The sequence below is a fragment of the Anser cygnoides genome, chromosome 8 (genome assembly GCF_040182565.1).
Source record: "Anser cygnoides isolate HZ-2024a breed goose chromosome 8, Taihu_goose_T2T_genome, whole genome shotgun sequence".
Taxonomy (NCBI): domain Eukaryota; kingdom Metazoa; phylum Chordata; class Aves; order Anseriformes; family Anatidae; genus Anser; species Anser cygnoides.
The window spans coordinates 11235248-11261811 of NC_089880.1; the positions used below are offsets into that span (position 1 = coordinate 11235248).

Sequence of the window (26564 nt, forward strand, 5' to 3'; positions counted from 1 at the left end):
GGGCAGGCAGGTCCATGCCCTGGGATAACTCAGGGGTGAGGGAGCCGGGCAGAGGACACTGAGCATCCAGCACTGCTTGAATTATTTAACCAGATCTTGATGCCTTTTTTTTTCATTAAAAGTAATAAAATACTTCAGCTATGGACAGCAAGCCTGAAGAACTTCAGCAAAGCAGCAGTGTGAGCTGCCTGTGCAGGTCCCTCCGGGCGAGGCACCCGACGGGGACCAGGGGGTGACCGGGGCTGGGAGCGGCGCTGGGACCCGGGGATGCTCGCAGATAACCCCCGCAGGATGTGTGCTGACTTCTGCCTCCTCTTTCTGGGCCAAAGTCATTAAGGCAGGGGAATAATAATGTCCAGTTCCCACAGATACTTAGGACGAGGCTGGGTAAACAGTGATTTTTTTTCTCTTTATGGGATCCAAGCCAAAAGCACGGATATTGGGGATGGTGAAGACATTCTGCTTTGGTACCTCCAGAAATCAATACTGGGGGAAGCATCATGCTCATGTCAAGCAGGTTTGGCACCAGGTCCTTCCAAGCCCTCTCAAGCAAGAATTATTATTATTATTATCATTATCCTAAAGATATCCTAAAGAATTATTATCATTATCCTAAACCTCCTGTAGGTGGTGTGTCCCACATCCCATGCTGGTAGCCGGGCTCTTGGGTTTGATGCCTGTTTGCCCCTGGTCATTGGGGTCTTCATCCTTTAGCTGTATTTGTGGTTCACCAAAAATGCCAGCATTGACCCAAACTAGCATCCCCTTTTGGCACAGGGCAAGCCTGCAGCCCAGTCCTGGTCACCGTGGGGAGCCAGCACCATCCTGTGCCTCCCCTCGGCACATCCGAAGCACGGCAGCGGTGACAAATCCCCCCCGTGCCGATGCCCCCCAGCCCCACCACGGGTCCCCAGGGTGCCCCAACACCATGCCACCCCCCGGCTGCAGCCGTGGCACCTCAGGGCATCCCAGCGGGGTCTCCCCTTGCTTTCCCCATGCAGGTTGTTCGCGGTGAAGTGCGCCGGGTGCCTGGAGACCATCGCGCCCAGCGAGCTGGTGATGCGAGCCCAGAAGAGCGTCTACCACCTGCGCTGCTTCTGCTGCTGCGTCTGCGAGCGGCGCCTGCAGAAGGGCGACGAGTTTGTGCTGAAGGAGGGGCAGCTGCTCTGTAAGGGCGACTACGAGAAGGAGCGGGAGCTGCTGAGCTTGGTGAGCCCGGCTCTGTCGGATTCTGGTAAGGGGCCGCCCGCGCCCGGCGCAGCATCGCCCCGACCCGCTGCTCCTGCTCCAGGGTCCCGTGGTGGGAAGGGAAAAGGCAGACCCAGAGTGGGGATGCTGCGGGGATAGGGAAGGGGGTGGCATCCCCGGGGTGTCATTTTCGGGGGGGGGTCTTTCTGGTTGTTAATGAGGGCAGGTTGCCCAGAGCATCAGACAAGTGTTTAAATCCAAATGTGCAGTCGATGCAAATCTGAATGGTTCCTGGGAAGACAAATTTAAGAAGAAAACCCAGCAAAATGGGAAATGAGCTGTGAGCAGAAATTGCTGTCTTAATGATATCCCTGAAGATGGGGTTGGCAATTCCCAAATCACACTCTTCACCAAAAAAAAAAAAAACAAACATTATCACAGGAAAATCCGCTTTGCAGAGGGAAGAGTTTACCTCTGAACGGGGAGGACAGGGATGGTTTCAGTGGGGATGGAGCAGGAATTGCCCCAGGTCTTTAATATCGTGATCCTCCGCAGCCAGAGCCTAGAAAAAAAAAATAATAAAGCCTTCCTCCAAATAGCAGCGATGGTAACAAAAAGTAAAAAGCAGCGGGGCTGTAGTGCTGGGAACCCTGGGAAAGTGCGGCCGGGAGACGCGGTTCTGCCTTGTGGGAGATGCAAATCCTTCCAGTTAAAATAGGAACCAAGGAGGAAACGTCGTGCAGGAAAAGGACTGAATCGGTCTCTGGTCCCACAGCATTTTGGGTTTATTCCTACTGGGGGAAAAGGGCAGTTTGGGAAAGGTTGGGGAGCTTTTTCTCCCCAGCGACTCGTCGGCCCGCGGCCAGCCCCACTTCCAGCGCCTCTGGCCAAGCCGAGGGCTTTAATAGCAGAAATCCCCAGGGAAAAACGCATATTTCGGTGGAAGCTCTGGGCGGAGGGATGCAGAGGGACAGTGCAGGAGTCACAAGGGCAGCGCAACCCCTTGGCTGGTGGGGAACCCAGAGAAAAACACCGGCACCCCTGGTCCAGGTGCGCATCCAGAGCCATGGCTTTGCCCCCTGCACCCCGTGTCCCCCAACATATCTGTGTGTCCCTGCTGGGGTGCCAGCCCCGGCTGCCCTCCACCAGCGATGTGAGCCTCCAGCCTCTCCCGGCCCCCCCTGCCTCCCTCCCCCAGCTTCCACGCACACCAAAGGCCACTTTATGAGAAAGCGCCGATAAAAAGCCAGCCATATGTTGCCCGTAATCTCCCCAACCCTCGCTTCAATTACTGCCTCCCCCGAGCCCCCCCTCCCGGCCCAGCCTAAGCAAACAAGCCCCTCTGAAAGAGGACCCCGGTTTCCAATTAAAAGCGTCCTAACGTTTCTCCTCTCCCTAAATCCTCCCAGGCGAGGAATGTCCTGGCCCCGCTGCGGCCGCGCTGGCCCCCCCGTGCCGGCGGGTCGGGCTGGGGGCACGCACAATGTCCCCCGCCCCGGCCCCTTCCCGGGTGACGTCAGGGGCAGCCCCAGACAGTCATTAATTTCCCCCCCTCGTTCGGGTGAAGGCTTGAAAGGGAGAGTTAATTAAAAGTAATACCCCGCCAAATCCGGCTCCACTTCTTCTTTGACACACGGAGGGATTTGGGGAGCAGGTGTTGGGGGGGATGGCGAGGAGTGGGGGGGGGTGCTTGGAGTGGGTTTTCCCCCTTCCCAGAGCATGGTGATGTGGTTTTGGGCATCATTTGCTTGATCTGGAGAGGCTCTGGCTCCCCCAGCTGAGCTCATTGCATCCTGGACTGGGGGGGTATTTGGCTGGGCACCCCAAACCAGGCACCTCAGTGCCTCCACCAGCGCATGCCTCTCCTCCCAACATTCATAAAACCTCTTCCCCTCCACCAAAATTAAACTCAGCTCGTGGCAACTCGTGTCTGGGTCCGAAAAGGCTGCTGAAACACCCCTGATGCTGGGAGCTGCCCACAGGACGGCAGACGCAGACGGCATGCCCACAGGAGCAGCATCCCTCCTCACTGCTCCGGGGTAGCACCGCGTGCCGAGCGGGTGTTTTGGGGACGCCTTGCTGTGTCACCATGAGCAGGGTGTCCCCAGATGCTGAGCCCAGGAGACGTCCCAGAAAACAGCCGTGACTGGAGAGCATCCCCGCTCCTCCGCAGGCAGCACTGCCCCCTCCTGCCCCGCATCCACCCTGTCCATCCCGGGGACACGGCAGCCCCGAAATGGGACCTAGGCCAAGCTCAGCCTTGCAACCCGCTGTGCATTGCGTGGCCTCAAACACAGCTTCGGTAGCAATTACCAGACAGAGTGAGCTTTCTGGAAAGGGCTCTGAGTGATTTACGGCTTGTGAGAGGGAAGGATGCGTGCCGGCCAGCCTGCACTGCACCCTCCGTGCCAGTTCAGCGAGCAAGGCCATCGCTGTGGCGGTGCCAAGGTGGGTGAGGAGGATAACAAGGAGGATAACAAGACCTCACTCTTGGTCCTTTTTTTTTTTTAAACCCCCTCCCCCAAGGCAAAAGTGATGATGAAGACAGCATCTGCAAAATGGGCCCGGCCTCAGGGAAGGGAGCCGAGGAGGGGAAGGACCACAAGCGGCCCAAGCGGCCCCGCACCATCCTGACCACGCAGCAGCGGAGGGCGTTCAAGGCGTCCTTCGAGGTCTCCTCCAAGCCCTGCAGGAAGGTACTGGGTGGCCTGGAGGCTGGGCAAGGGCTCTGCCCCCTCCTAAAGTCTCCCCTAAAGCCGTGTGAGGCCTGCTGAGATGTTGTCCTCCCTCCCTCTAGGTGCGGGAGACGCTGGCGGCTGAGACGGGTCTGAGCGTCCGCGTGGTGCAGGTCTGGTTCCAGAACCAGAGAGCAAAGGTGGGTGCTGGGGCCCCCTCCCAACCCCTCCTGTGGCTGTGCCGCCACCCCCTGCTTTTTCCCCTTCTTCTTGCCCAGATGAAGAAGCTGGCCAGGAGGCAGCAGCAGCAGCAGCAGGACCAGCAAAACACACAGCGCCTGAGCTCAGGTACCCAGCTCTCCACATCTCCCACCCCCCCCAGATGCCCTCTCCAGGCTTCCCAAGCCTCCCCCCCAAAAAAAGCCTCTCTGATAGCTCGTTCTTGTCTTCCAGCCCAGCCCAACGGCGGAGGCAGCGGGGGGCTGGAGGGGCTCATGAACCCCTACACCGCTCTGCCCCCCCCCCAGCAGCTCCTGGGCATGGAGCAGGGCGTCTACAGCTCCGACCCCTTCCGGCAAGGGCTCACCCCACCACAGATGCCTGGAGACCACATGCACCCCTACGGTAAGGCTGCAGAAAGGAGCATGTCTGCAACCCCACCGGGGCTTTTTTCTTGCCCTTTCTTTGTCAAAATGAGGGCTGCGTGATGGGGGTGCAGCAAGTTCTGGGCAGGCGGCAGCCCCTGCTCCCCTAAATCCTTACACTGCAGAAGTGGGTGGCACCAAGGCCACATCCTCCCTGGTGGTGCCACCACCTCTCCAATGGTGCCACAACCTCTCCAGTGGTGCCACCACATCTCCAAAGGTGCCACCCCATATGATTTACAGCACCCTCTTCCCTGAGGTGTGCCAGCATCCCCAAACCACCTCAGTGGGCTCTCAGGGACATGGTGGAAGAGGAGATACAGTGCTCTAGGATCTGCAGCAGCACACAGCATCCCTCCAACACTGCTCCTTTCCTGCTTCCCCAGGTGCTGAGCCCCTCTTCCACGACATGGACAGCGACGATACCTCACTGAGCAACCTGGGCGACTGCTTCCTCGCCACGGCAGATGCAGGGCCGCTGCAGGCACGGGTGGGGAACCCCATCGACCACCTCTACTCCATGCAGAGCTCCTACTTCACCTCCTGAGCTCAGCGGAGCCCCGCGACGGGAGGCCGGCACGCGGCATTTTGTAGCTCGGGATGCCCAGGGACCCAGCGAGTTTTGGGTTGCGTAGTTTCACGTTTCTCTTAGGAAATCCTAGGGTTAGGGGCAGGAGTGGGTTTGGCAGCTGGCGGGTTGGTTTTCAAATTCCCACGCGAATATAGAAAGCTAGAGACGTCCCCCCCCTGCAGTGGGACAAGGCTGTGTGTGTGTGTTTGTGTGTGTGGGCACGTGCGCGTGAGCAGAGCCATGCGGCCGCACGTGGTGGCGTCTCGCACGGGCGCACCCGCCGGGTTGTTGTACCCACAAAGTTTATTCCTAAGTCTATCAGAAATTTACTGTACAGCAAAAGTAACTTTATTTTCAGCGCGAACCATATTTAAGGAAATGCTCGATGCACTTAAGTTATGAGATGAGATAATTTACTTTTTATAAACGTCACGTTTAGGTTGCAAAAGCCCGGTGGCAGGGCAGGAACACCGGCTCGTGTAAGGCGGTAGGTCTGGGTTTTGGGGCCGGTTATTTTTGGTGCTCTCAGGTTGCCCCACTGCTTTTGAACCCCACGGCAGGGACCAGCTCCTCCGCCAGCAGGTCGGTGGGGACAGTGAGGTGGCCACATCCCGTCCTTGCTACTCGCGGTGGCCGGGAGGTCGGTGCTGGAGCCAGGGGACATCCCCAACTCTCTCCCCAACCAGCGACCCATCCCAAACCCTCAGATACAGGTGCTGGAGACGTGTGAGGTGCTGTCCTGGCTCCAGGAGCCACCAGCCCACATCACCACCCCTTGTCTGAAGGAGGAAGGAGCCCCGCGCCTCCCACCCCACGTGCGGGTCCACCTCTCCAAGTTCTCCTCCAGGCTGAGCTCTCAGCCGACCCTCACCTCATCCCCCTCTCGTTTCCATGCGTTGTGTCCTTTTGTGCTGCTGTTCCCAAACGATGTAAGTGACCGCCTGTAAAGACGTGCAAGTGACCGTGAGGCTCGAAACGCTGGCACGTGGCCCCCATACGACCTGACACTGAATGTAGCGGGGCCCGGAGGCGGCCGGTCCGGCGGGAGGTGCTGACGCACCGACAGGAATCGCGTAGCAAGGTGAAATTAAAAAAAAAAAACAACTCTGAAAAAAAAAACACCAAACATGCCTGGTCTCTTCTTATGTGTTCCATCAGCTCGGGAGGGAATGGGTTTGGATAATCTCCCAGGTCAGCGAGGTGTTGGGTATGGCAAGACCCAACACCCATATGGGAAAGCTTCTGCTCATCAGGTTTTAGATATCAAATACTCTCTGGTTTGGCACTAAACTGACCTTGGAGGATCCTTTGTGACCGATGGACAGAGGAGGGTGGCTGCGGAAGGTGACACAAATCTCACTGGTGCCCACTGAATTAACAACTAATTTTTAATCACTGCACAGGCTGTATTTTCTCTTGACAATAACGTTTTGATTACAAACCTATGAGCCATTCTCTGGCCTGTGCTGCCTCTAACATGAGGCTGGAGCACATGAAAGGGAAACGGGACAAATATCGAGCATGTAGGAGAAGGCTTTCCATGGAGAATTGAGCGAGCTGTATTGAACTGTGAGGTCTTCTCCAGCAGAGATATCCCAGCTGGACTGGCTTGCTCATTTGGGATGTAATTAGTGAGTCACCAGGTGAAGGTGTTACAGAAGGGAGAGCAAAAACCTATAAAAACAGGACTCACAGGCTGCCTGGGTTTGGGAGGAGGTGAGAAGATGTGCCCTAGAAGCTGCATGGCCTGATTTGAGGTCTTGTGAAGGACAGCAAGGTAGGTGCTTGTGGGCAAGATCCGTGTTTCTAAAGTCCTGGTCTTTCTGAGAGGGAATTGGATGTGGGGATGGGGTCCCTGCTCCATCTTCCTGCTCTAGGAAGGTGGTTGGACTTTGCTGGTATGCGTGGGTTGGGAAATTATTGCTTGGGGTTTCTCTGTTGCTTGGTGGTCTTGGGGAAAGTCTGGGTGGTGCTAGTGGGGCAGAGAGCGTCAGGGTGAGGATGGTACTTGCTGTGGGATGAAGGTGAGGATGTGCTCCACATGGGGAAAAGGATTTGGGGGAGGATGGAGTATGGCTGGTGTGGAGGAGCTGCTGTGGGCTGTGAAGCCAGCATGAGTCTGATTTGTAGGATCCAGGTGTAGCTAATGGCTGGATTAACACCAGCTGGGTTTGCAATAGAAAAAAATGGGTATTTTCATTAATGATCATTAAAATTGCTTTAAAAATTCTCCTCGCTTTCATGTTTCCTAAAACATTGTTTTAAGTTTTTTCTTAGAAAAAAAAGGTTTAAAGATAAAAGGGTTATCTTCCCCACCCACAGCTATCTCCGATTTGAAAAATATTCACCTCCATCAGTCTGCCTTTCTGTCAGCCCACCTATCAATTTATACTTATGAGATTACTTCCTCCAAAATACTCCCCCCCCATAAAACCCATGTCACACAGGCTGGTTGACTACTTCTTTTAAAGTCTTGCAATGATATAATGACAATATAATAACAGTATCTTAAAGTGTGTGCATATACTTTTATAAAATGATTATATAGAGAGTGGATATGTGTATTTTGGGGGAAGGATTGGTATTGTGGAAGTGGGCAGGATGTCATCTAGCAAAATTAGCGGAGTTCATGGTCTTAAACCTGCCCTTTTCTGCAGTTGGCCTGTGCTTGGCACAGTCCTTGTGGTAATGGTGCAATGCCCACGAGTCCTCCTCTCATCTGGGTGTGATGCTCTGCTGTGCCTTATTTCAGCATGTGGAGTGATCCTGCCAAAGCAAAGCCATCTGAGTATTGTCTCCTGAGGTGAAGGATGGGGATGCTGTGGCAAATGACTTCTTGTGGGTTGTTGGATCCTGGGCTGGATGCCTGTGCTCTGTGCCCGAGCCACCTCTCAGCCCACGGAGCGATTCCCTGGGGTGAATGACAGCTTCTTGTCAAACCCAGGGAGAAAAGAGCAAGGTCTGACATAAAAAAAAAAAGCAGGCTCTACCTTGCTCTCCAGGGCAAGGGCAATGGCAGGAAGGGGTTGGGAGCCAGCCTTCGTATCTCTAGTGGCTCAGTGAACAAAGCCCTCTCTGTTCAGGCACTGCTCGGTGGCCAAGATCAAGCCAGAGATTGCTTTTCAGTTGAGGACACTGATTAGATGATACTGATAGGCAGGAACGAGCTAGCTCTGAGTGATATTATGTTAATTAACTTGCTCTTTGTGAATGGATGGGATGGGATCCTGGGGCAGATGCAGACTGCAAAGAAACTCAAAATGGACTTGGCCAATACTGGTCGTGTTTGCACCTGGGTGGTATTTCCAGGTCTTTGTAGGCAACCTGCAGTGTGCAGGCACAGGAGGAAGAAACCTGCCTGGAAGGATATGACCTTGTAGATGAGGGTCTTTCCCTGAAAGCAAACCTGGGAGGTGGCAAATGGTGCTTTTCTGGGGGGAAAAGGCAAAGCTTTGGTTGCTCCTGTCACCTTTCCAGAGTGAAATCGCTTGCCAGATGTCTGATATCTCTAGTGATGCTGTTCTGGGCAAAAGATGTCACCTGCCATCAGAAAATGCTTGTCTTGTGACACATGATGTGGCTCAAACCACTGAGGATGAGTGCCTCGGCCTTATGGTAGATGTGTGAGCAGGATCCCAGGTAGCGCCAGCTGGCCAGGTCTGAGGCTTGCCTTTGCTAAGTTGCTTTCTTCCACTTCTCATATGCATCAGTTCCTTTAAAAAAAATCTTGTATGAAATAGTAAAGAGTTGCAATGGAAAGGCAGGAAAAGCCCTTCAGGCGTAAAAAGGTGAATCGTGGCTTCTTATCTTGCTGGAGATCAGACCAAATTCCTGTCTCTGTTCCTCCAGTGGCAGGGTGTTGGTCATGGAAAGGTTATCTCGTCGGCTGTACACCTCCTGGATGCTGACGTGGAGGCTGACATGTATAAGTTCAGAGGCTGAGGATGAGTGTATCCAACCAAAAGCCGTGTCAAAACACTCCAAGTGATCAAATACTGACGGCTCTTTTGGTGAAGAACAGCAGCTTCCCAGCGCCCCGGGCCCTCCGAGCTGCTGCGTTGGAGGGAGATCAGGTTTCTCCTGCGGTGACCCCGTGAACAGGGGGCTCATTCAGGAGGATGCTCGGAGGTTGGATCACAGTCTGGGGGTAGAGAAAATCCCTGCCAGAGGGCAGGGAGCATCATAATGCTGACAGACCCTGCGGCACAGAGATGGGGAGCTGGTGGCAAGCCCCAGTAGGCAGTGCCCTGGTGTCCTTACCCGCTTGGTGGCTTCATGTGGGGGTAAAGAACCAATGACCCTTTATTTACCAATCTTAATTACGACTTTTGGAAAGCCCGGGCAGGCTCGGTGTTCTGCAGAGTATCTTTGGCATCTCAGATTGATGCTGTGAAAGTGGCTGGCCCCCAACAGCTCCAGCTCTCCTTGTGCTCTGTTCCTCGCAGTATAAATGCAATAATATCTGCTCAGGAGAGGGGCTGTGAAGTGAGGTATCCTAGGAGCCTCCGGCTTATCTTTGTTTTCCCAATGAGCATCTGTGAGGAAACAAGTCTGTGCTCAACACAACTCAATAATACGTGAGCATGGAGGGCCCCGAGGCTGTGCGCAGGAGGAGGATATGGAAAATAGCGAAAAACCACCCGTTTGCTGAGTGAGGCAGGGACCGTATGGAAAACATAGCATGAGGTCATGGAAGTAAAGATGTAGAGTAATGCCTGTGCCTTGGGTGGCTGGCTATGTTGTCCTGACAACCTCGTGCTGGTGTCCCAGTGTTGAAGGGCTTGGCTCTGTGGTTGGGAACATGGAGGTATTTGGGAGGTAACTGGAGAGCCCCCAAGGAGCATGGGAAGAGGAGACCAGTGAAACTCCTTCCAAAAGGATCAGCTGGAGCCTGCCAGAAGCTGTAACAGCCTGCTGGCTGCGTGGTCTCCTCCCGGAGTAGGCGGAGGGGTGAGGAAGGAGCGGTGACATCCCGGGGCTGCCAGCAGGAGAGCTGCTGCAGGCAGGGCCAGCAGCACCCCACGGTGCTGGGGGCTGGGGCACAGACCCCCTGTGAGGGGAGCTGGAGAAGCCCTGGGCGTGGTGGTTAAAGGACAGAAGCAAAGGCAATCAGTAAATGCAGCCCCAGGTCCTTTCCTGAGGCTGCCTCCTTGCTGGAGCAGCAGGGGTGACGTGGGGTGGTGTCCCCACTGTAGGGCATGTCCCCTCACCCTGGATGTGCTGCAAGATTGGCCTCAGTGGAGGTCTGGTCTCCATCTGAGAGGCTGTTTTAATCCAAAACTCAGGTATGAGAAATGGCCCTGATTCTGTATGCCATGGCTTTTCCACTCCCAGCTGGGTTACCCAGGGGTGAGATGGGGAGGGGGCACAGAATCCAGAGAAATTCTTCAGTGAGCCTGGCAAGGGGTTGGACCCACGAAGCCCAAAGGTGGGTGCTGTCCTCAGAGGCATTGTGAGGTGGTGGGACCCACAATCCCCATGGTGCCCCAGAAATGGCTGTAAAAACTGGGCTGCCTTGCCTCTTCCCTGGGCTTTCCAGTTCCCATCAATTAGAGGCTAATCACTTGCTCCAGAAAGCTTTAAAGTGCAAGCGAGCTTATTTGAGATGATGAAATTGCCTCTTAATTGATTATTCCTGCAGTTTAACAGCTGTTTCCCTGACTTGCTTATTTTTCCCTCTCCTTGAACAAAAACCTGCTGTTGGTAGGAGCAGCTCACCTCCAGCCAGGAGCAGACAAGGAGCTGACAAATGCCTGTGGCTGTGCTGGGAAAAGGCTCCCCGAGGAAATACCGATAAGCGGCAGGGATGCTGCACTTCTGGGCATCCCCGTGATGGCCCAAAGCAGCTGTGCTGGGGAGGAAGGAGCCTGAATCCACCCTGCAGCCCCAGGCCACCCGAGCTTATAGGTGCTGCCTGACCGCGTGCATGGGGCCAGCCCCTGCTGATAGCATCGGGGTGAGTACAGTAGGTGCTTTGTGGCTGGGGGGGATCTGGTTACTTGGGAACAGCTCTGTGCCCGGGGAAGATGATGACAGTGTGCTAGGGAGAAGGAGGGCTTGGAAAAATAAATGACATGCCACTTTGTGAGCTCCCCTGGGATTGTTTGGGGTGCTTCAGTCACTGGGCTCCCTCCACGCAGTGGATGACCTGTTTTCCATCCATTCCTCCTGCCTGAATCCATGCTGCTGTGGGGGCTTGTGCTCACCACAGCCCCCCTGGGACATGCACTCCTAGCTGCTGTTGCAGGTCCCACTCTGCATCCTGGCAAGGTTGGTGGTAGCTTTCTTCCCCAGCAAGTTTCCTGCTTTTCTGTTCTTCTTAGAAAGAAATCCTTCATTATAAGGGTAGTGAGGCATTGAACAGGCTGCCCAGAGGAGCTGTGGCTGCCCCATCCCTGGCAGTGCCCAGGGCCAGGCTGGATGGGGCTGGGGGCAGCCTGGGCTGGTGGGAGGTGTCCCTGCCCATGGCAGGGGCTGGGACTGGGTGGGCTTTAAGGTCTCTTCCAACCCAAACCATGCTGTGATTTTGCTCAAAACTTGTGGCCTGGTCTTTCACTTCCTTGCCCAAATAGTTCTTGTAGCTGTCAACTGATTTCTGCAAGTTTTGGTAAAGTAAAAACCCAGGTTTCTGTAGGTCCTGCACAAAGGGGTGATAAAGAGCTCTATTAATGTCCTCTGCTTCTCTTCTCTTTGGGAGGCCTCAGTGTGAGCACAGCCCTTGCTGGGTGTGGGGAATTATCTGGAGAACGCTGGTACCAGTGTCACACTCAGGATGCACTGGGAGATCCAGCTCCCCAGCTGGGCTGCTCGCTGTGCCACTGCATCCTGCTGGCCAGCAGGATTCTCTGCCTGGGGAACCTGTGAATTTTGGACAGCTGAGCTGAGACCCATGAGTCTGTTGTTGGCTCCTTCCTTCCCTCTGTCAGGAGACCTGCCCACAATGGGGCAGGGATGTGCAAGCTTCTTTCTCTGCAGGTATCTCAAGTCACCCTAATAGCTGATCCTGGTGGGGCTTTCTGTTCCATGGGATGTGTTGGTGATGGAGCTCAGCTAAAAGGCAAAAGGCTCGGGAAGTCTGTGGGAAACAGCAGTGAAATGTAGGGATGGTGATGAAACTTTGCCATCTGCTCCAGGGCAAACTGACTGCGGGGAGCACGCAGAGCAGTGCCAACACGAACTTGCTCCTGCGATGTGTCTGCAGCACTGCTGGTGCAGGGACCCGCTGGAGGTGGCACCTCAGCTGCTGGTCCCTAACATGTCCTGCTGTGCACCTGAAGTCATCCCTTTATTTCAGAGGTGGACGGGAACTGTGTGCTGCTGGTAACAGCTCGGCCATCCAAGGAGAGGCTGTCAAGGATGTTTTTGCTGGGACAACACAACCTGGTGTCCCGGCTGTGTGCCATAGCCCCAACCCAGGGCTCAGTGATACCCAGCTGATAACCCCCCCCTGTAAACCACAGGCCTGCACCACGGACCCAGGCAGATTTCCCTCGCGGGGTGAGCGGATCCAGTTTCATTGCTAATGGGTTTCCCAGGATTTGCAGATGTGAATTGCTCGCATTCCTGACTCCAAGGTGAGCGCAGGTGCATCGGATGGTCCCCGCGAGTCCTCCCCACCTCCCAGGTGAGCGCACAGAGCCGCTATTGTGTGGCGAGGAGCATCGCCGCCTCCGTGCCCCTGGGGTGCTTGGGGTGCTGCTGCCTGGGTGGCGTGGTCGCCTTCTCAAGGTCCCTGCTCCTTCTCCTGCAGGGAAGCAGCAGCTTTTGCAAGTGAGAGTCAAACCCTGACCTGCCCCTCAGGCTCTTGGTCAGGGGTCCAAGGAAAAGCAGACGTGGCTTCAAACCGCCCTCCTCAAACTCACTCTGCTCAGACTGCAGGACTATTTAACACACTTCAGCTTCTTATAAAGTTTCTGTCAAGAAGGATTAGCAGTGGGCTGACAGATTGCTATTACAGCCCTAGTGAACTTTTAATACCTGCCAGTAAATTCTGCCAGTCCCTTAAATCCTCTCGCAGGCACTCGGTTTGGGGAGCAAAGGCTGCTGCTTGCAGTGCCGGTATGGAGGGTGGTGCCTCTGCCTCTCTCCAAGCTGTCAGTGTGAAGAAATGACCTCCGGGGATTCCGATATTGTCCTCCACAGGGTCTCAAAAGAGCCTATGTGTAGGTGAATTCACCTCTCTGTAGGTGAATTTTGTCCCCTTTCCCCATGGGGTGAGGCACTGATGATGGAGCTGGAGGTCCCCAGGGTGCAGGAGGAACCTGAACCTCCAAGGGAGGCATCTGGGTTTGGGCAGAGGTTGGTGTGGTTGGAGGCACCCTTGGGGGCCGCTGTCCATGCGGTCTGATGGCTAGGATTAGAGCATCACTTAGAGGTGAGACCTGCCATCAGTTATCCCTCAGGCAGGCTTGGGTTGCTCGAGGGATGCTGTGGTCCAAGCACCATGAGTAAGGGTCAGTGGGCTGGTGTATCAGTGTGTGATTTTTTTCTTATACTGGATCTTTTAGTTGAGTTTTGATGTACCTTCCCCTATTACTGCCATTAAAACCAATATCAGTTTTGTGAGGAGGAAACTCTGGTGTCCTGAATTCCTCTATGCCCTGGCAGTAGTGGGGCTGATGTGGGTAACCACATGGTGCTGCAGCTTAAGCTGCTTCTCTCCAGGATCTCTGGGCCCCTGTGGGTACAAGCACACATCCCACTCCTCTTTGATCCCACATTCGAGCTTGTCTTTTTAGCTTCTAAATCCTGGAAGCATAGCATGTGCAGAAGATATTTACTACATGGGATAGTTTCCAGTTGACCCAGATGTGGAAAGTTTGAAACAGCATTTGCCAGTCTCCATTAAAAAAAAAAGGCAGATGTCACCCATTACTTAGTGGAGGGTTTGTGAATTTTTGCATACTTTGGCCAAAAGCAATTTCTTTTTTTTTTTTTATTCTGAGTCTTTCTCCCATAGTTCCTCTGAGTATCTTCTCTTTGGGTTTCTCGAGGTTTTGCTTAATGGGACACATGTTCTCCCAGCAGGTAACTTGCATCCAGTCTTATTAGTCTTTTGAAATGCCATCTTTCTGCTGCACAGCCTTGGACAAATTTGTGTAGCTTGGCAGAGACACCATCATTCAACAAGAGGCTGCAGCCCAGCAAGATGTCGTGTCTTGTGTGGCCAAGGCATGGTTGATATTTTGGGCTCCTGCCTGTAGGATGTGCCTCCAGGCACCCAGCAAGAGCTGCAGAGGTGTGTGCTGTCACCCTCTTGCTTTGGGTTAGTATGCCAAGGTGGTGGTTGTGGTTCAATGGTAGGGTTGAAGTTGCCCTAGAAACCCTAGACAAAAGTGGACCTGTGTGGCTGGCAGGAGTCAGGCCACACAGATCCCTGGTGGCAAGTGTTTGGTGGATGCTGGTTCAGGGGAGCCCCGTGTAGTGCTTGGGGAGGCAAATTTGGTCCCGCACCAGTCCCAGTCTTCTGCTGCTTTTAGAGAGCTTGAGCAGGAGAGTGGGACACCTTGGTTTCCCATCACTTGTCCCAACCCTGCTTGAGCTGGGTTAACTTGGGTGGCTGCTCTTCAAGCTTTTTTTTTTTTTTATTGCGCAGCAAAATGCTTTTTTGGGAAAGCCAGGCTATCATCCCCCCAAACAGCAAACTCCAAACCCGAAAGAGAAAGGGCCCTTTGAAGTGAGCTGCCCAAATGCGACGTGTGACATCAGAGAGATGGCAGATAGCTGGCAGAACAAGGCTGCCTTTCAGTCTGCCCCAGCCCCGGTCGGTGCACGATTTACACCCCACCTCCCCACGCTGGAGATGAAAGATGCCCCAGGCAGCCTGCCTGACCCCGTTGCTTCTGCTATCTCCACTTGATTGCACAGTGTTTTGCTCCAAACAATCCTTCACTGTCTGGGCCGCACAGGTGAATCTCCCGGCTTGGCTGGCGAGCGGGGATGCCGCGCATAGCAGGGCTGCTTTGTTGCAGTTGCTCGCCTGCTTATACGGGGTGGTTTCTTAGGGCAGGCATTGTTCGATGGCAGGGCACGGAGGAGGGGTGGGGAGCAAGGGATGGAGCAGGACGGGGCAGCCTGGGGTAGGGAGCAAAGGAGCATCCCTTAGGACCTCGTGGGGTGGCGAGCAGGTGGGTGAGCACAGCAGCTTGTGTTGGATGCCATGGGCTTCACTCCAAGAAGGGATCCGAGGTGGATTTGACATTTTTCTTCTCTTTGTTGCTAGGTTCAACCTGCCTTTCTGTCCAAAGCAAGCTGGTCTCCCACCTTGGGTCCTTGCTTTAAAAAGGTATGGTGGAAGGAGGACCTGCATGTCTATGCTGAAAGGAAAATCTTTGAGAAGTTGTTCAGTCTTGAGACAATGGATTTGTGTAGAAGATGAGTTGTGGTAAAATAGCTGCAAATTAAGCACACATCCAACAAGTCTGGAGGACAGTGAGTCTGAGGAACCAAGCAGATGGGCTCAAGAAAGCTCTGAGTGTTCAAGTGGCACCAGGGATGTGCCCACACAAACATCTCAGTAGGTTCTTCCTGAGCTAATGCAATCCCAGAGGCATGCCCTAGATTCGTGTGAGTGGGGCATGAGTCAAAACCCTGAAGGGTATTTGAGCAGCTGAGCTCCCGTAAGATCTGAGCACCCTTTTGACCTCTACTGAAAAGATCAGAGCCAAGTTTTCCCTTGCGTTCAGAGACTTGTAAAGGCTGAATGCCCTAAAATCAATGTTACTAGTGGGAACATGGAAATTAATTGTGTCAATCTATCACTCATCTTCCCCTATTACATTCAGTGATTGGAACTTGGCCTCCAGTGCATGAACAAAGTGTCTTCTGTGACAGGTAACTGCTGCGCAGGAGGTGGCTGCATGGCTGAGTGGTGGAGAGGGCAGGACAAAATAAAAGTTTGGGTTCAACATCTTGGTTTTTTTTTTTTTCCCCCTTGATCTAATGTTTTCCTTGCTTGGGGCTATTAAGGTCAATGTGATGTTAAAATAGGACAGGTAGAATAAAGGAGGTAAAACAGCAGGAGGTTAACAGAGGAGAGGAGAAGTATAGGGACGAGGTTTGGATTATTTTTGTGAATTGTCTTAGAGTAGTGCCAAGTAATTACACCAAGATGATTGGTAATCTGCAAATAGACCATGGGGCCAAGAGAAATGCCTTGCAGGATGCTGTATAGGCATTATTCAGGTACCTCCTAAAAACTGCTTAGGGCCAGGCTGTTTGAAGGTGTCGATGACACCAGTGCTTTGGGCACTCTTGCATCCCTAGTATTGCCCCATCCACATAACACCTCTAGGCCTTAGGGAGCCAAGTGGTGCTGCTGGTGACCTCTTCTTCCTCATCTTCATACACAGCCAGCCTGGGAGCTGGGTGAGGTGGGTGTCTCAGTCATGGCTGTGAACCAGCTGGGGCTCCTGATGGCAGGAGAGCAGCTGTAACTGAGCTCCCTTCAAGGGACCAAGCTGGGCAGCAGTAACTGAGCTCAGATTTGGGCTGAAGTGACTCCACCTGGCTGTGGTTTGAAGCTCAAATCATGTCAAGCTGAACAGCTACTCTAAAACTGTGCAGAAATTTCAGCTTTGCCATAGAGCTGTGCTGTTTTGCCTAGGGGAGAAGCTGCTTCCCACCGAAGGTCACTACTAAACCTTGTGCCACAAAGAAAAACCATAAAGTTGTCTGCTGCAGCTGAGCTTTCTGGAGGCTGCTGTGCTAATAGCAAACATCTCTGGGCTTTGCTGCTTCACTGATGTCTGTGTCCAACAAAATCCATGTCCCAGGCACGGAGCTTGGCAGAGCCCTCTGTGTGACCAAGGCAGCAATGCTCCCCCCGTGCTGCTGTTTGGGAGCTTTCCCCCAGCCTTTTTTATGCTCCCTTCCTCCTTGTAGTAGGAAAAATGAGTCAGGGAATGAAGCTGAGGAGGTTTAACCACAGAATGAGGGCTCTCCTGCCCTCTGCTCACCCCCTAGGCTGGCGGGCTCAAGGAGCTCATGGTGCTGGGCATTTCCATCCTCCCCGTGTGCTGTCACCTCGAGGATGGGACCACAGCTGTCCCCACACGTGGGGTCTCTGCCTTGGCGGTCGCTGCCCGTCCGTACCCTTTCTCCCTCTCCTTCATTAAGGAGCTGATCTCTTCCCGATAACGAGGGGGCTTCTGTTGGACAAAACCTGCCAATTAGTCATTCTGGCTGGGTATAAACGCGGCACTTGAACAGCTGAGGGGACGGCGGGTAGTCCTGCCCCTTCTCGCGGTGTTGCCAAGCTTGCCATTAACACAATGTGACAACTAATCTCTCTATAGCATCTGACCGAGCAGTTTTAATTAATAGCTCTGTACGCCTGCACACACACCCGCACCCCCTCTGCTGAGCGCAGGTACCGCATGCCTTCAAATCTCCTTCCCTCGCATCACAGAACTGCACTGACAAAAGGTGCAAAAATGCCCCGTTCTGCCCCAAATTTGTGGAAATTCTGACTGCTTGGCACAGCGAGCTGCTGGGACCAGCCCTGGTGTCAGCAGCCCCCAGGGATGGTGACCATGGAGGGAAGAAGGGAGCAGAAAGCACCCCTGCTGGGGCTGCTCCTGGAGGCTGTGGTCTGCTGGAGACGATAACGAAGCAATGAACCTGGGAGCCCATGCACTTCTGTGTTGTCCTGACGGACAACCCCTCTGGCTGGGAATATTCACCCAGCCTGGAGGAATTGTTCATGATGGGAAGGTGCAGGGGCCCCTGCTTTGCTTTCTTCTTGTGGAGAGACATCTCTCCCCTCAGGGAGGCAGGAGGCGTGCAGGACACTGGGGTGGTATCTTGGGCCTGCTTTCCTGGAGATGGGGTCTGGGGAGTTAGTGGGTGAGAGCCCAGCCTCCTGCTGCTGCCTGTCCAGCCCTGCGTCCCTCTGGCTTGGTCCTTGCTGGTGCTTCCTGGCCTGGCTCAAGTTCCTCTTCAGCCCCCCTCGTGCCTTTTGGGGGCAGCTGTCCTCAGAGGATGTCTCTGCCTTGCTCTGGCAATAAGCACCCTGCATGTGGCAGGGGTTTGGGACTACCCTAAAGCACCCTCAGCCCCCGAAACAACTTGTAGGAAAACGCTCTGGCCTCCCAAATCTGAGTCCCAGGGGGATGTCCTCAAATCCTAGGGCATGACCTGGCCACCCCATGCTGGCTGAAGCTGCCTGGGTGCTTCGAGCACCCTGTTTCCAGCTCCCCTCCACCCGTGGTGCCCCTCTCCATCCCGCGGCGGTGCCCGGGATGCGGCAGCACTAAGGGGGAGCGGTGCAGAAGCTGGCACCCCCTGCACCCCCCCAGCACGGCGGCGGCAGGCGGACACGAGCCCTGCCCCATCTGCCTGCACGGCAGCACGGCGGGGAGCTAATGAGAAGCAAGGTGAGAGGCAGGAGACGCGCTGACAACTCGCTGGCTCCGCAAGCTGCTGGTGGCACGCGGGCGGCAGAAGGACGGCATCTGCCCCCCCCCTCCCCTTGCCCCCCCCCCTCTCCCGGCATCTCAAGCCTCATAATGAGGTTATTACTGGTTATTACTGGCCCGCTGCTTGACGGCCGGCACCAGCATCCCTCGCCTCGTCCTCACCCCAATTCCCACTTGTGGCTCCATGAAGGGTCCCCCTGCCCTTGCTCCCGGTTTTGGCACAGGGCTTCGTGGGCAGGGGGGGCTGGCTTTGACCTTGCTTGCGGAGGAGATGCTGCCACACACTGCCTGTCCACCCCCTTCGTTATCTCATGAACACTCCTGGCCCACTCTGGCGGTGGGAGAGGTCTCAGAGATAATTAAGTTCCTACAAGTTTTGTGGGAACGGACAGGTGATGGGGAGAGGCGTGAGCAGGGCTTCTGCAGCGGGCAGGGCCCGTACCGGGGAGCTGATCCTCGCTCACGAAGCTCAGAGGAAGATGTTCTGCAGGCAGGGCTGGCTCTGAAAGCTGGGAGATGGTGCTGAGCTGCAGGCTTTCCTGCCCCAGGTCTGCCTGGGGAAGAAGGGGACTTCTTAAGGACTCAAAGCCTGCTCGGTGCCAGAGGGCAGCGCAGCACAGCGTGCACCGGCCACCTCGTGGAAGCAGGGTCTAAAAGTGTCCCAAGGCTTTTCTTTGTCCCACCCCATCCAACAGCAATTGCAAACTGCCTTGCTGAGCCGATCGGCCCCGGCACGCTGTTAGCATTTACATTAATCACTCATGCAGCAAACAGTGAGTTGCCAAACTCCTCCGACACTCAAAGACTTGCAAACCATGCTGTGGGGTTGCTGCTGCTGCCCTGCTGCCCACATAGGGTGGGAGCACTCTGCTCCCCTTGTCTTGGCGCTGAGCACCCTCAGGGGGTACCCATGGATGGCGCCGTGTGGTGGCTGCCCCATCACCGCATGGGGGGCTCAGTCCCAAAGCTGGAGCATTGCAGCAGCATTTGGGTGCTCCTATCCTGTGAAATGCTGACCGTGTTAGCACGGGCACCATGCTGCTCGTGCTCAGCCAGGCCCCGTGTTTTTGTCCCTTCCAAAGTTAACACTCTGACTTTATGCTTAGATGAAGGAAGAAATGATGCTGCCACTAACCCAGAGCTGGCAGGCAAGCACAGTTTCCTTCTCCGCCCATGGAAGGGGACATGGGCGTGATGCAAAAGCCCAGAGGTGGCTGTGCAAAAGCTGGTGGCTTTGCTTTTCCACGCAGCCACGCAGTGACAAGGGGTGCCGGGCAGGGACCGGGCAGCGTTTCGCCTCCCGGAGCAGCTGGCGCGGATGTCGCAGCCGATCACGTCGGGGAAGGAGGTGAGCAGGAAAGCGGTGACACCTCGCCTACGGCGCCCTGCTGTCGGGGGGCAGATGTGGAGGCCGACACATGTTCGCCGTGCTGCTAATTAATCACGTCCGTGCCGGCGCCCCGCTCTGTGCGAAGGGTGCAGGGGTCCCGGTGGTCATCCCCACTCCGTCCTTTTGGCTGCACCAGCCCCCTCCAGGATCCAATGCAGATGAAAGGAGTTTAAAGAGGGAGGGAAGGGGACCCCCTCCCCACCCCAGAGAGCTGCAACTTCTAATCAATACTTAGCAAGGCCTTTTTTTGCAGGAAAAACAAATTATATATATATTGAGAAATGTGATTTTGGCTGTGTGTGTTCCTGTTCTACTCCAGAATGGCCGGCAGAAGGCAAGCATCTCTGCTCAAATTCGGCTCACCAAAGAGGCGAAGTAAGGCACCTTTATCCAGCTTTCCCGGCAGCCAAAGGAAGGGAATCCCAGCGGGAGCGCCGCACATTTGCCCAAAGGATTGGGGACGGGGCAGCAGCAAGGTCGGGGATCGGGTCCCTGCTCGGCAGCGCGGGCTGCAGCCTCCTCTGGTGGCCGAGCCCAGGGCCGGATCTTGCTCTTTTTTTTCTTTTTGTTATTTATTTATTTTTCTTTCTTTCTCTATTTTTCTTTCCTTTTTTTTTTTTTTTTTTTAAATTTTCTTCCTTCCTTCCTTCCTTCCTTCCTTCCTTCCTTCCTTCCTTCCTTCCTTCCTTCCTTCCTTCCTTCCTTCCTTCCTTCCTTCCTTCCTTCCTTCCTTCCTTCCTTCCCTCCTTCCTTCCCTCCTTCCTTCCTTCCTTCCTTCCTTTCTTCCTTCCTTCCTTCCTTCCTTCCTTTCTTTTTTCTTTCTTTTTTTTTCTTTCTTTACTTTTCTTTTTTTTTTCTTTTAAGCAATGGGACTGCTTTTATAAGGCAGCTCAGTCCTGGCTTGTCCCCCCTTGCTGCCCAGCTCTCAGGGCCTGTTCTTGCTTCCCATGGGGGTCGCATCCCCCATGACACCAAACAGAGATGCTCCAAGCAGCAGCATCCGCTCCACCTCACCGTCAGGGAAGGAGACCTTGATGCTCTCCGCTTCCCAGCCCCATTCTTCCCTGTGATGGATTTTGCATGGATTGCCTCCAGATTGGGCAAGCCCGGTTTCAGCCTCCTGTGTGTAATCCTTTCCCTGCATTGCACAAGTCCTCCTGCGTGTTTTCAATAAGAAAGGAAAGGCCCAGAAACTTCTGCAGCTGGAGGTAAGGCACACAGTGCAGCAGAGGCTTGTAGTGGCATTAAAACCCCTCGAATGTAAAGCTCCTGTCTCGCAGGAGCTTCCCATTAGAAAAATGAAGCTGTTCAAGGCTTGTGGTCTTAAAAACACAGCATAGGAAAACACGGACACCTGAGGGTGGAGGAACCCCTGCTAAGCTCAGTGCTTGACTCCCGTTCCTCTCTCAAGCAGGGAAAAGCTTGATGCAGACAGTCTGGAGGGGCAGCACAGGTTTTGGGGTGCTCTCACAGAGAGGCAGCTTCTCTTCCCCCTCTCCTTCCCCCATCAGCTCTCCCCTGGTGGCCCCAGTGCCACCAGCCCGGGGCTCAGCCCAGCTGCGCTGTCCCCAAACCCGGAGCTCCCCCTGCATCTCCCCAGGCCAGGAGCACAAACCAAAGGCACAGCCTTTAAACTTCCCCGGTTTCTCCCTTTTTGAACATCGAGAGCTTATTCCTGCAGCAGGGGTGGTTTTATTTATTTTTTTCCCCTTTGCAGAAATTCCCTGAGGGCTCTCCAGAGAAATGGAAACATGCACAAGGCGCCGCGGGACAGAGGGCTGGGCTGCGAGCAGCTCTCATCTGGCGTGGTCTTTGCTTCCTGCCCTTCGGGAGAAAAGTCACAGCACGAGTGACAAAGGCTCATAAATTCTGCTGAGCGATTCAGCCCTTTCTGGAAAATAAAAAAAAAAATATGGTTGCTCGCTGGAGTGGGATTGAGAGTTGGGTGTGACGTGGGGTAAGGAAAGTTTCTGCAAATGTCTGTGCCTTAATTAATATTAATGCTTCCCCGGCTTTTTATCTCTGCTTTAAATAAAAGGGATCCAGCCGTGGCAGAGTTCCCACCACATTAAGAAACTCATGAAAGCGGCGTGATGGATGCGTTCGAAGATGGCTCTCATTAGCGTCTAATCCTTCCCATCAGCCCCACTTGTCCCTGACACTTTGAGCTTGTTAACCATTTTTTTCAGCACTTTTCAGGGAGCGCTGAAACTGGGGCAAAATTGCACTGGTTTGGGTTTCAGATGAATTCCCCACGAAATACCATTTTCCCCCCTTTACAGCCATGTTGCAATGAGCAGCTGTCAGACTTCGCGGGACCTCTGAGCCCCGCCAGACCTCGAGGGACCGACCCACCCATGCCATGTGGAAATGGCCCTGGGATGCTCCTTGTGGGCTTGCAAAACCTTCTGGCTGCTCAGGAAACCCCGCCAAGAGGATGCCCGAGCTGCTGGGGCTGCCAAGAGTGGCTCTTCTTTGCATCTTGAGGTCTATAATGACATGGAGCTTCTGCTCCCAGGGGGATGAGCAGGTCCTGGCACTGCTGGAGGAGAAAGGCCACCCAAAATCAGGGCAGTTGCTGCGCTTAGAGGGTGGTGAAGCACTGGAGGCAGTGGGGGAGTCCCCACCCCTGGAGATGCTCAAGAGAAGTGTGGACGTGGCACTGGGGGCCATGGGTTAGTGGTGGGACTTGGCTGATGGTTGGACTTGGTGACCCTGAGGGTCTTTTCCAAGCTAGATGGCTGTGGGATTTTATAACGCACGTCTCCCCTTGCACCGAGAGTGATGGTTCAAGTGTGTCTCGCAGCCAAAAAATTGCAAGGAGGCTTCAAATTAGGTGGATGCAAAGCCAGGTGGAGTAGATAAATAAATGAGGTCCTTCAGGCGCAAGCCATGCAGCCGAGGGCAGCCGCTTCTGTCTGCTTTCCACTAGAGGTAGCTGGAGCCACGCACAACCCACTGCCAGCCTGGGGATTTCCACATCCCAGCCCCAGATCTGCATCAATATAAGCCATTAGCCAAAAGCAGGAGGTTGCTCGATGCAGCCCCCTCTCACAGGCTCCATCCTTGTGGTCCGGCCCTGGCCGAGCTTGGGTGGCAAAGCCTGTGTCTGGGGGTATTTTACAGGCAGCAGGAAAAAAAGAATATTCCCCTCTGCTGCTGGAGTTCATCACACGGCTTCTCAGCCCCGGGGAAAGATGTCTGCAATGCTGGAGGAGAGTAAACTGCTTTTAGCTGCTTGTTCTTGCAGAGGAGGAATGGGGTGGGAGTTTAGTGCTTTGAGGGGGTGCTTGGTGGAATTTTTTATTTATTTTTTTTTTGGACAGGAAGGAGTATATTGTGCCGGGCAGCTACTGCCAGGGAGTCGCAATAACCTTGCAAAGCGAGGAGGGAAATGAGGTCGGGAGGAGCGGGGATTATCTGCCTTCCCTGCTCCCAAAGGGATTTTAGCCCTGACTTTTAATAATAGCGAGGAAAGAGGCACACTTCTTGCTTACCCAGAGGGAAAAGCCCTCGGAGCACAAAGAATCAGCCAGAAAAAGCTCTTTTTATCTCACCTCACCATCCCCACGGAGGCGGCCGTGCAGCACCCACCCCATGCCTGCCCCAGCCCCTCTGCCACGGGTCGGGGTCCCGCCTTGTTTCCCCGTCCTGGCCATGCCTTGCTGCTGGTGGCTGTGGGGCTGGCACTGACGGTGGAGGTCTCTAGCTGCCATGACCTCCTTGCTCAGGTCTTGTGGCCATCACCAGTCCCGTTGGCCTGGCCACCTTGGTGCTCCCTTGGTCCATCAGGTGGGATGAGGCCACTGAATGGAGTGAAACAAACCTTTCTGCAGGCACCTTCTTGTGGCACCTTCTTGTGTTTCGTTCCTCAGCAGGGCTAAGTCCTAAACCAACACTGGAAGATGCTCTCAAGACGGAGTCATTGCCTTCTCCTGCCATCCTCCATGGGGTTTGCTGGGGTTCGAGGGCAGTGGAGCTCTCTGCAGGGTGCCAGGGAGCTTTGACGGATGAGGACTGTTAATATTGAACATATAATTACGCTGGCCGAGGCCGAGAGTCCTTCTGCGGTGGTGCGCAAGGAGGGCATCAATATTAAGGCGAGTTACTAAATGTATCTACCCTAAAGGTGAACTGAAAGGCATTGCAGAGGCCCCCGTCCCGGAGCAGGGTCTCTGCTGAGCTGCGGTGCCCCCGTGCTCTCGAGGGGCCTCTTGGGCTTGGGGTGAGACCGAGCCCTCCCAAATCAGGGGGCAACCTGCCAGGAAAGCCACACACGGGCTTAAAATGCTTATTTTCAAGAACTGCGTGGGTTAATTAATAGGAAACAATATTAACGGGGTTGGGGCTTTTAGGGTCGAAGTGTTTCTGGGGCTGGTTTCCAACAGAAGCTGCTCTCACTGCATGCCCCAGCTCCGGGCGTTGGGGCTGGAACAGGGCTTTGGGTACCAGGGCTGGGTGGTGCTGGGGGCATCGGGCTGTCTCCTGACCTGCTGGGCTGGGTGTTTTTTTTTTTTTTTTATTGATGGAGAAAAGGAAATAATTTCCCTCTATCAAAAATGAATGAAAACTTGAAAAATCTCGACGAGGTTTATTTATTAACCCCATCTATTAAAATAGCCACATATCTATTCAGCTGGGGGGGGGGGAGGGCTGCACTTTATCTTGCCTTTTCCATGAGTCACAGATCATGTGTTTTTTTTTTTTTTTTTTTTTTTTTCCCAAGGAAATTATATTGCTGAGTTTCTCACAAGGGGAAAACTGCTGAAGGGTGTCAAGGTTCCCCATGGGGCAGTACCGCTTTCCCCCTGCTGACACCATCCCGTGCCCCTGCAGGTGCCGTGGCACCCGATGCCAGCCTGATGGCCCCGTGGCAGCGGTCTGAGACACCGGATCTCCTCCCAGCCATATCAGCGGCTTTCCCAGTCCTGAACTGGGAGCCACCCGCTGCCAGTGAGTGGCAATTTGGTTAAAGGAGGCAGAAAAGCTTCCCTGGCCACCAGCTGGGACTGATCCCCAAACCTCTCCACCAGCAGCGAGCTGTTTCCAGCAGCTGTTCTCAGTGCTGCTGCTGGTCCCTTACCTGCCTGTCTGCACAGGTTTAGGCATTTGTGCCTGAATTTGCATGTTTTGGCTTGAGAGAGCTTGCCACACACACGCACGACCTCCTGGAGCTTTCTTGTTTGGCATCCCGTGAAAAAAATCCATGCTAAGCCAGCCCAATGCAAGCGCTGATTTATTTGTGCTGGAAGGGGACATGTTTCGCTGTCCTAACACCAGATGCCCAAAATACGTTAAATCAACCCCCAGAATAGAAACCCCCTCTGATTTTTTCCCCCCTCTCTTTGTCCCTTTGGCGGGATAAGGTTGGAGGCTGCAGGGAGGGCTGCTGAGAGCTGCCTTTGGGGGAGCTGGGTGGCTCTGTGGGATGTTCTGCCCAGGGCCCGCGTCCCCGTGCCCCGCAGCATCAGGGCAGGGGCGCCTTTGTGCGGTATACCAGCAGATTTAGGGCATAATAAATTGTATTTAAAAGTTACAGTGCTGTTGGCCGGGCTTGATGTTATTCATGGCTTTTGCTATGTACGGCGGGCACCAGTTTTACACGGGCCCCTGAGAAGCAGCAGGGTGCTGGTGCCTCCCTCCACGGCATGGGGCCAGTTTTGACTTTGTGCTGCTTCTTCTTGGTGTGGATCACACCAGGGACAGCCTCAGCTACATCCCAAGGAGGCCATTTCCCCATGGCAGCCCCACAGCCTCCACACCGCATCCAAGAAAAAGCTTTATTTATACCCATTTAGCCGCCTGCCTTTTACATAATTGCAATCATTAAACTTCTCGCTTAATGAAGAACATGGCTGGGGGCTGCCGGACCCCTCCCGGGCTGCGTGGCAGATTTCTGCCCATCGCGATGCCTCGGTCGGCCGAGATGTCCTCCGGATTTGGCCACGGGCAGCAGGGGCCCCAAACCTCCCGGTGCTGGCGGCAGCGGGATTTCGGCTCCCCGTGCCCGCGGGGCCGGTGGGGCTGGCGCTGGCATCTCGTCTCGGCGGCGAAGTCATCCGCGCTGACCACGGGGAGGGTTTTTTGCCCGCCAGGTCCCACTTTGCTCCCCTATATTTAGCCCGTTATGAATATGGAATAGCGTTGAAAATGATTCGGGCAGACATCCCTCTGTCCGGCCGAATAACATCAGCGGCGCTCGTGGGGAAGGCAGCGCTCGCCCTGACAGGGGCCCCCGCCTACCCCCTGCGCCAGGGCAGAGCATGGCCAGCAGAAATCCATGCTGGTGGCCTCGCAGACCTCATCCTGGCTGTTTGGGGTGCTGCAGGAGGACCCCGTAGGATGCCCACCCCGCACCCCCTGCCCCAGGTCTCAGCTGGCCGTGGCTCACCCGAGGGAAGGGGCGCAGCGGGGACGCCGAGCGGTGCCCAGCTGCGCGCCCACCACCAGGGGCAAGGCAGCCTTCTCCCTGCTCCTGCCACCTCCCCGGTGCCCCCCGGCCACCCGCTGCATCCCGTGGAGACGAAGAGCTCCAGATCTGGTGTTAAACCCCTGCTTCCCCTCCCGGGAAGTGTCCCAGAAGCGTTTGGGCATCCTCCTGCCCCACATCCCCGGGCACTGTCACATCCTCATGTCCCCTGTTGTCAGTGGGGTTGGGGCAGCCCGTGGGGTGAGGAA

General features: G+C 54.8%; 1 protein-coding gene and 1 long non-coding RNA gene across 3 annotated transcripts in view; both read left to right on the plus strand.

The window, feature by feature from the left end:
* LMX1A (LIM homeobox transcription factor 1 alpha) overlaps positions 1–15101 on the plus strand; it is a 37836-nt gene extending 22735 nt beyond the window's left edge. The window contains exons 4-10 of one of the 2 annotated variants that reach the window (XM_067001497.1): positions 1002–1234; positions 3715–3884; positions 3986–4063; positions 4142–4211; positions 4317–4487; positions 4894–6855; positions 14674–15101. In XM_067001497.1, coding sequence (XP_066857598.1) covers positions 1002–1234; positions 3715–3884; positions 3986–4063; positions 4142–4211; positions 4317–4487; positions 4894–5054 — 883 coding nt within the window. In that variant the 3' untranslated portion in view covers positions 5055–6855; positions 14674–15101. Of the gene's footprint in view, positions 1–1001; positions 1235–3714; positions 3885–3985; positions 4064–4141; positions 4488–4893; positions 7676–14673 lie in introns of those variants that run through there. The other variant, XM_067001496.1, reaches the window with a different exon arrangement.
* Positions 15102–21377: 6276 nt separating this feature from the next.
* On the plus strand, positions 21378–25422 carry LOC125184904 (uncharacterized). Its single transcript, XR_007169536.2, has 2 exons — positions 21378–23105; positions 24613–25422. It is a non-coding gene; the product is annotated as an uncharacterized lncRNA (long non-coding RNA).
* The last annotated feature ends 1142 nt before the right edge of the window (positions 25423–26564 follow it).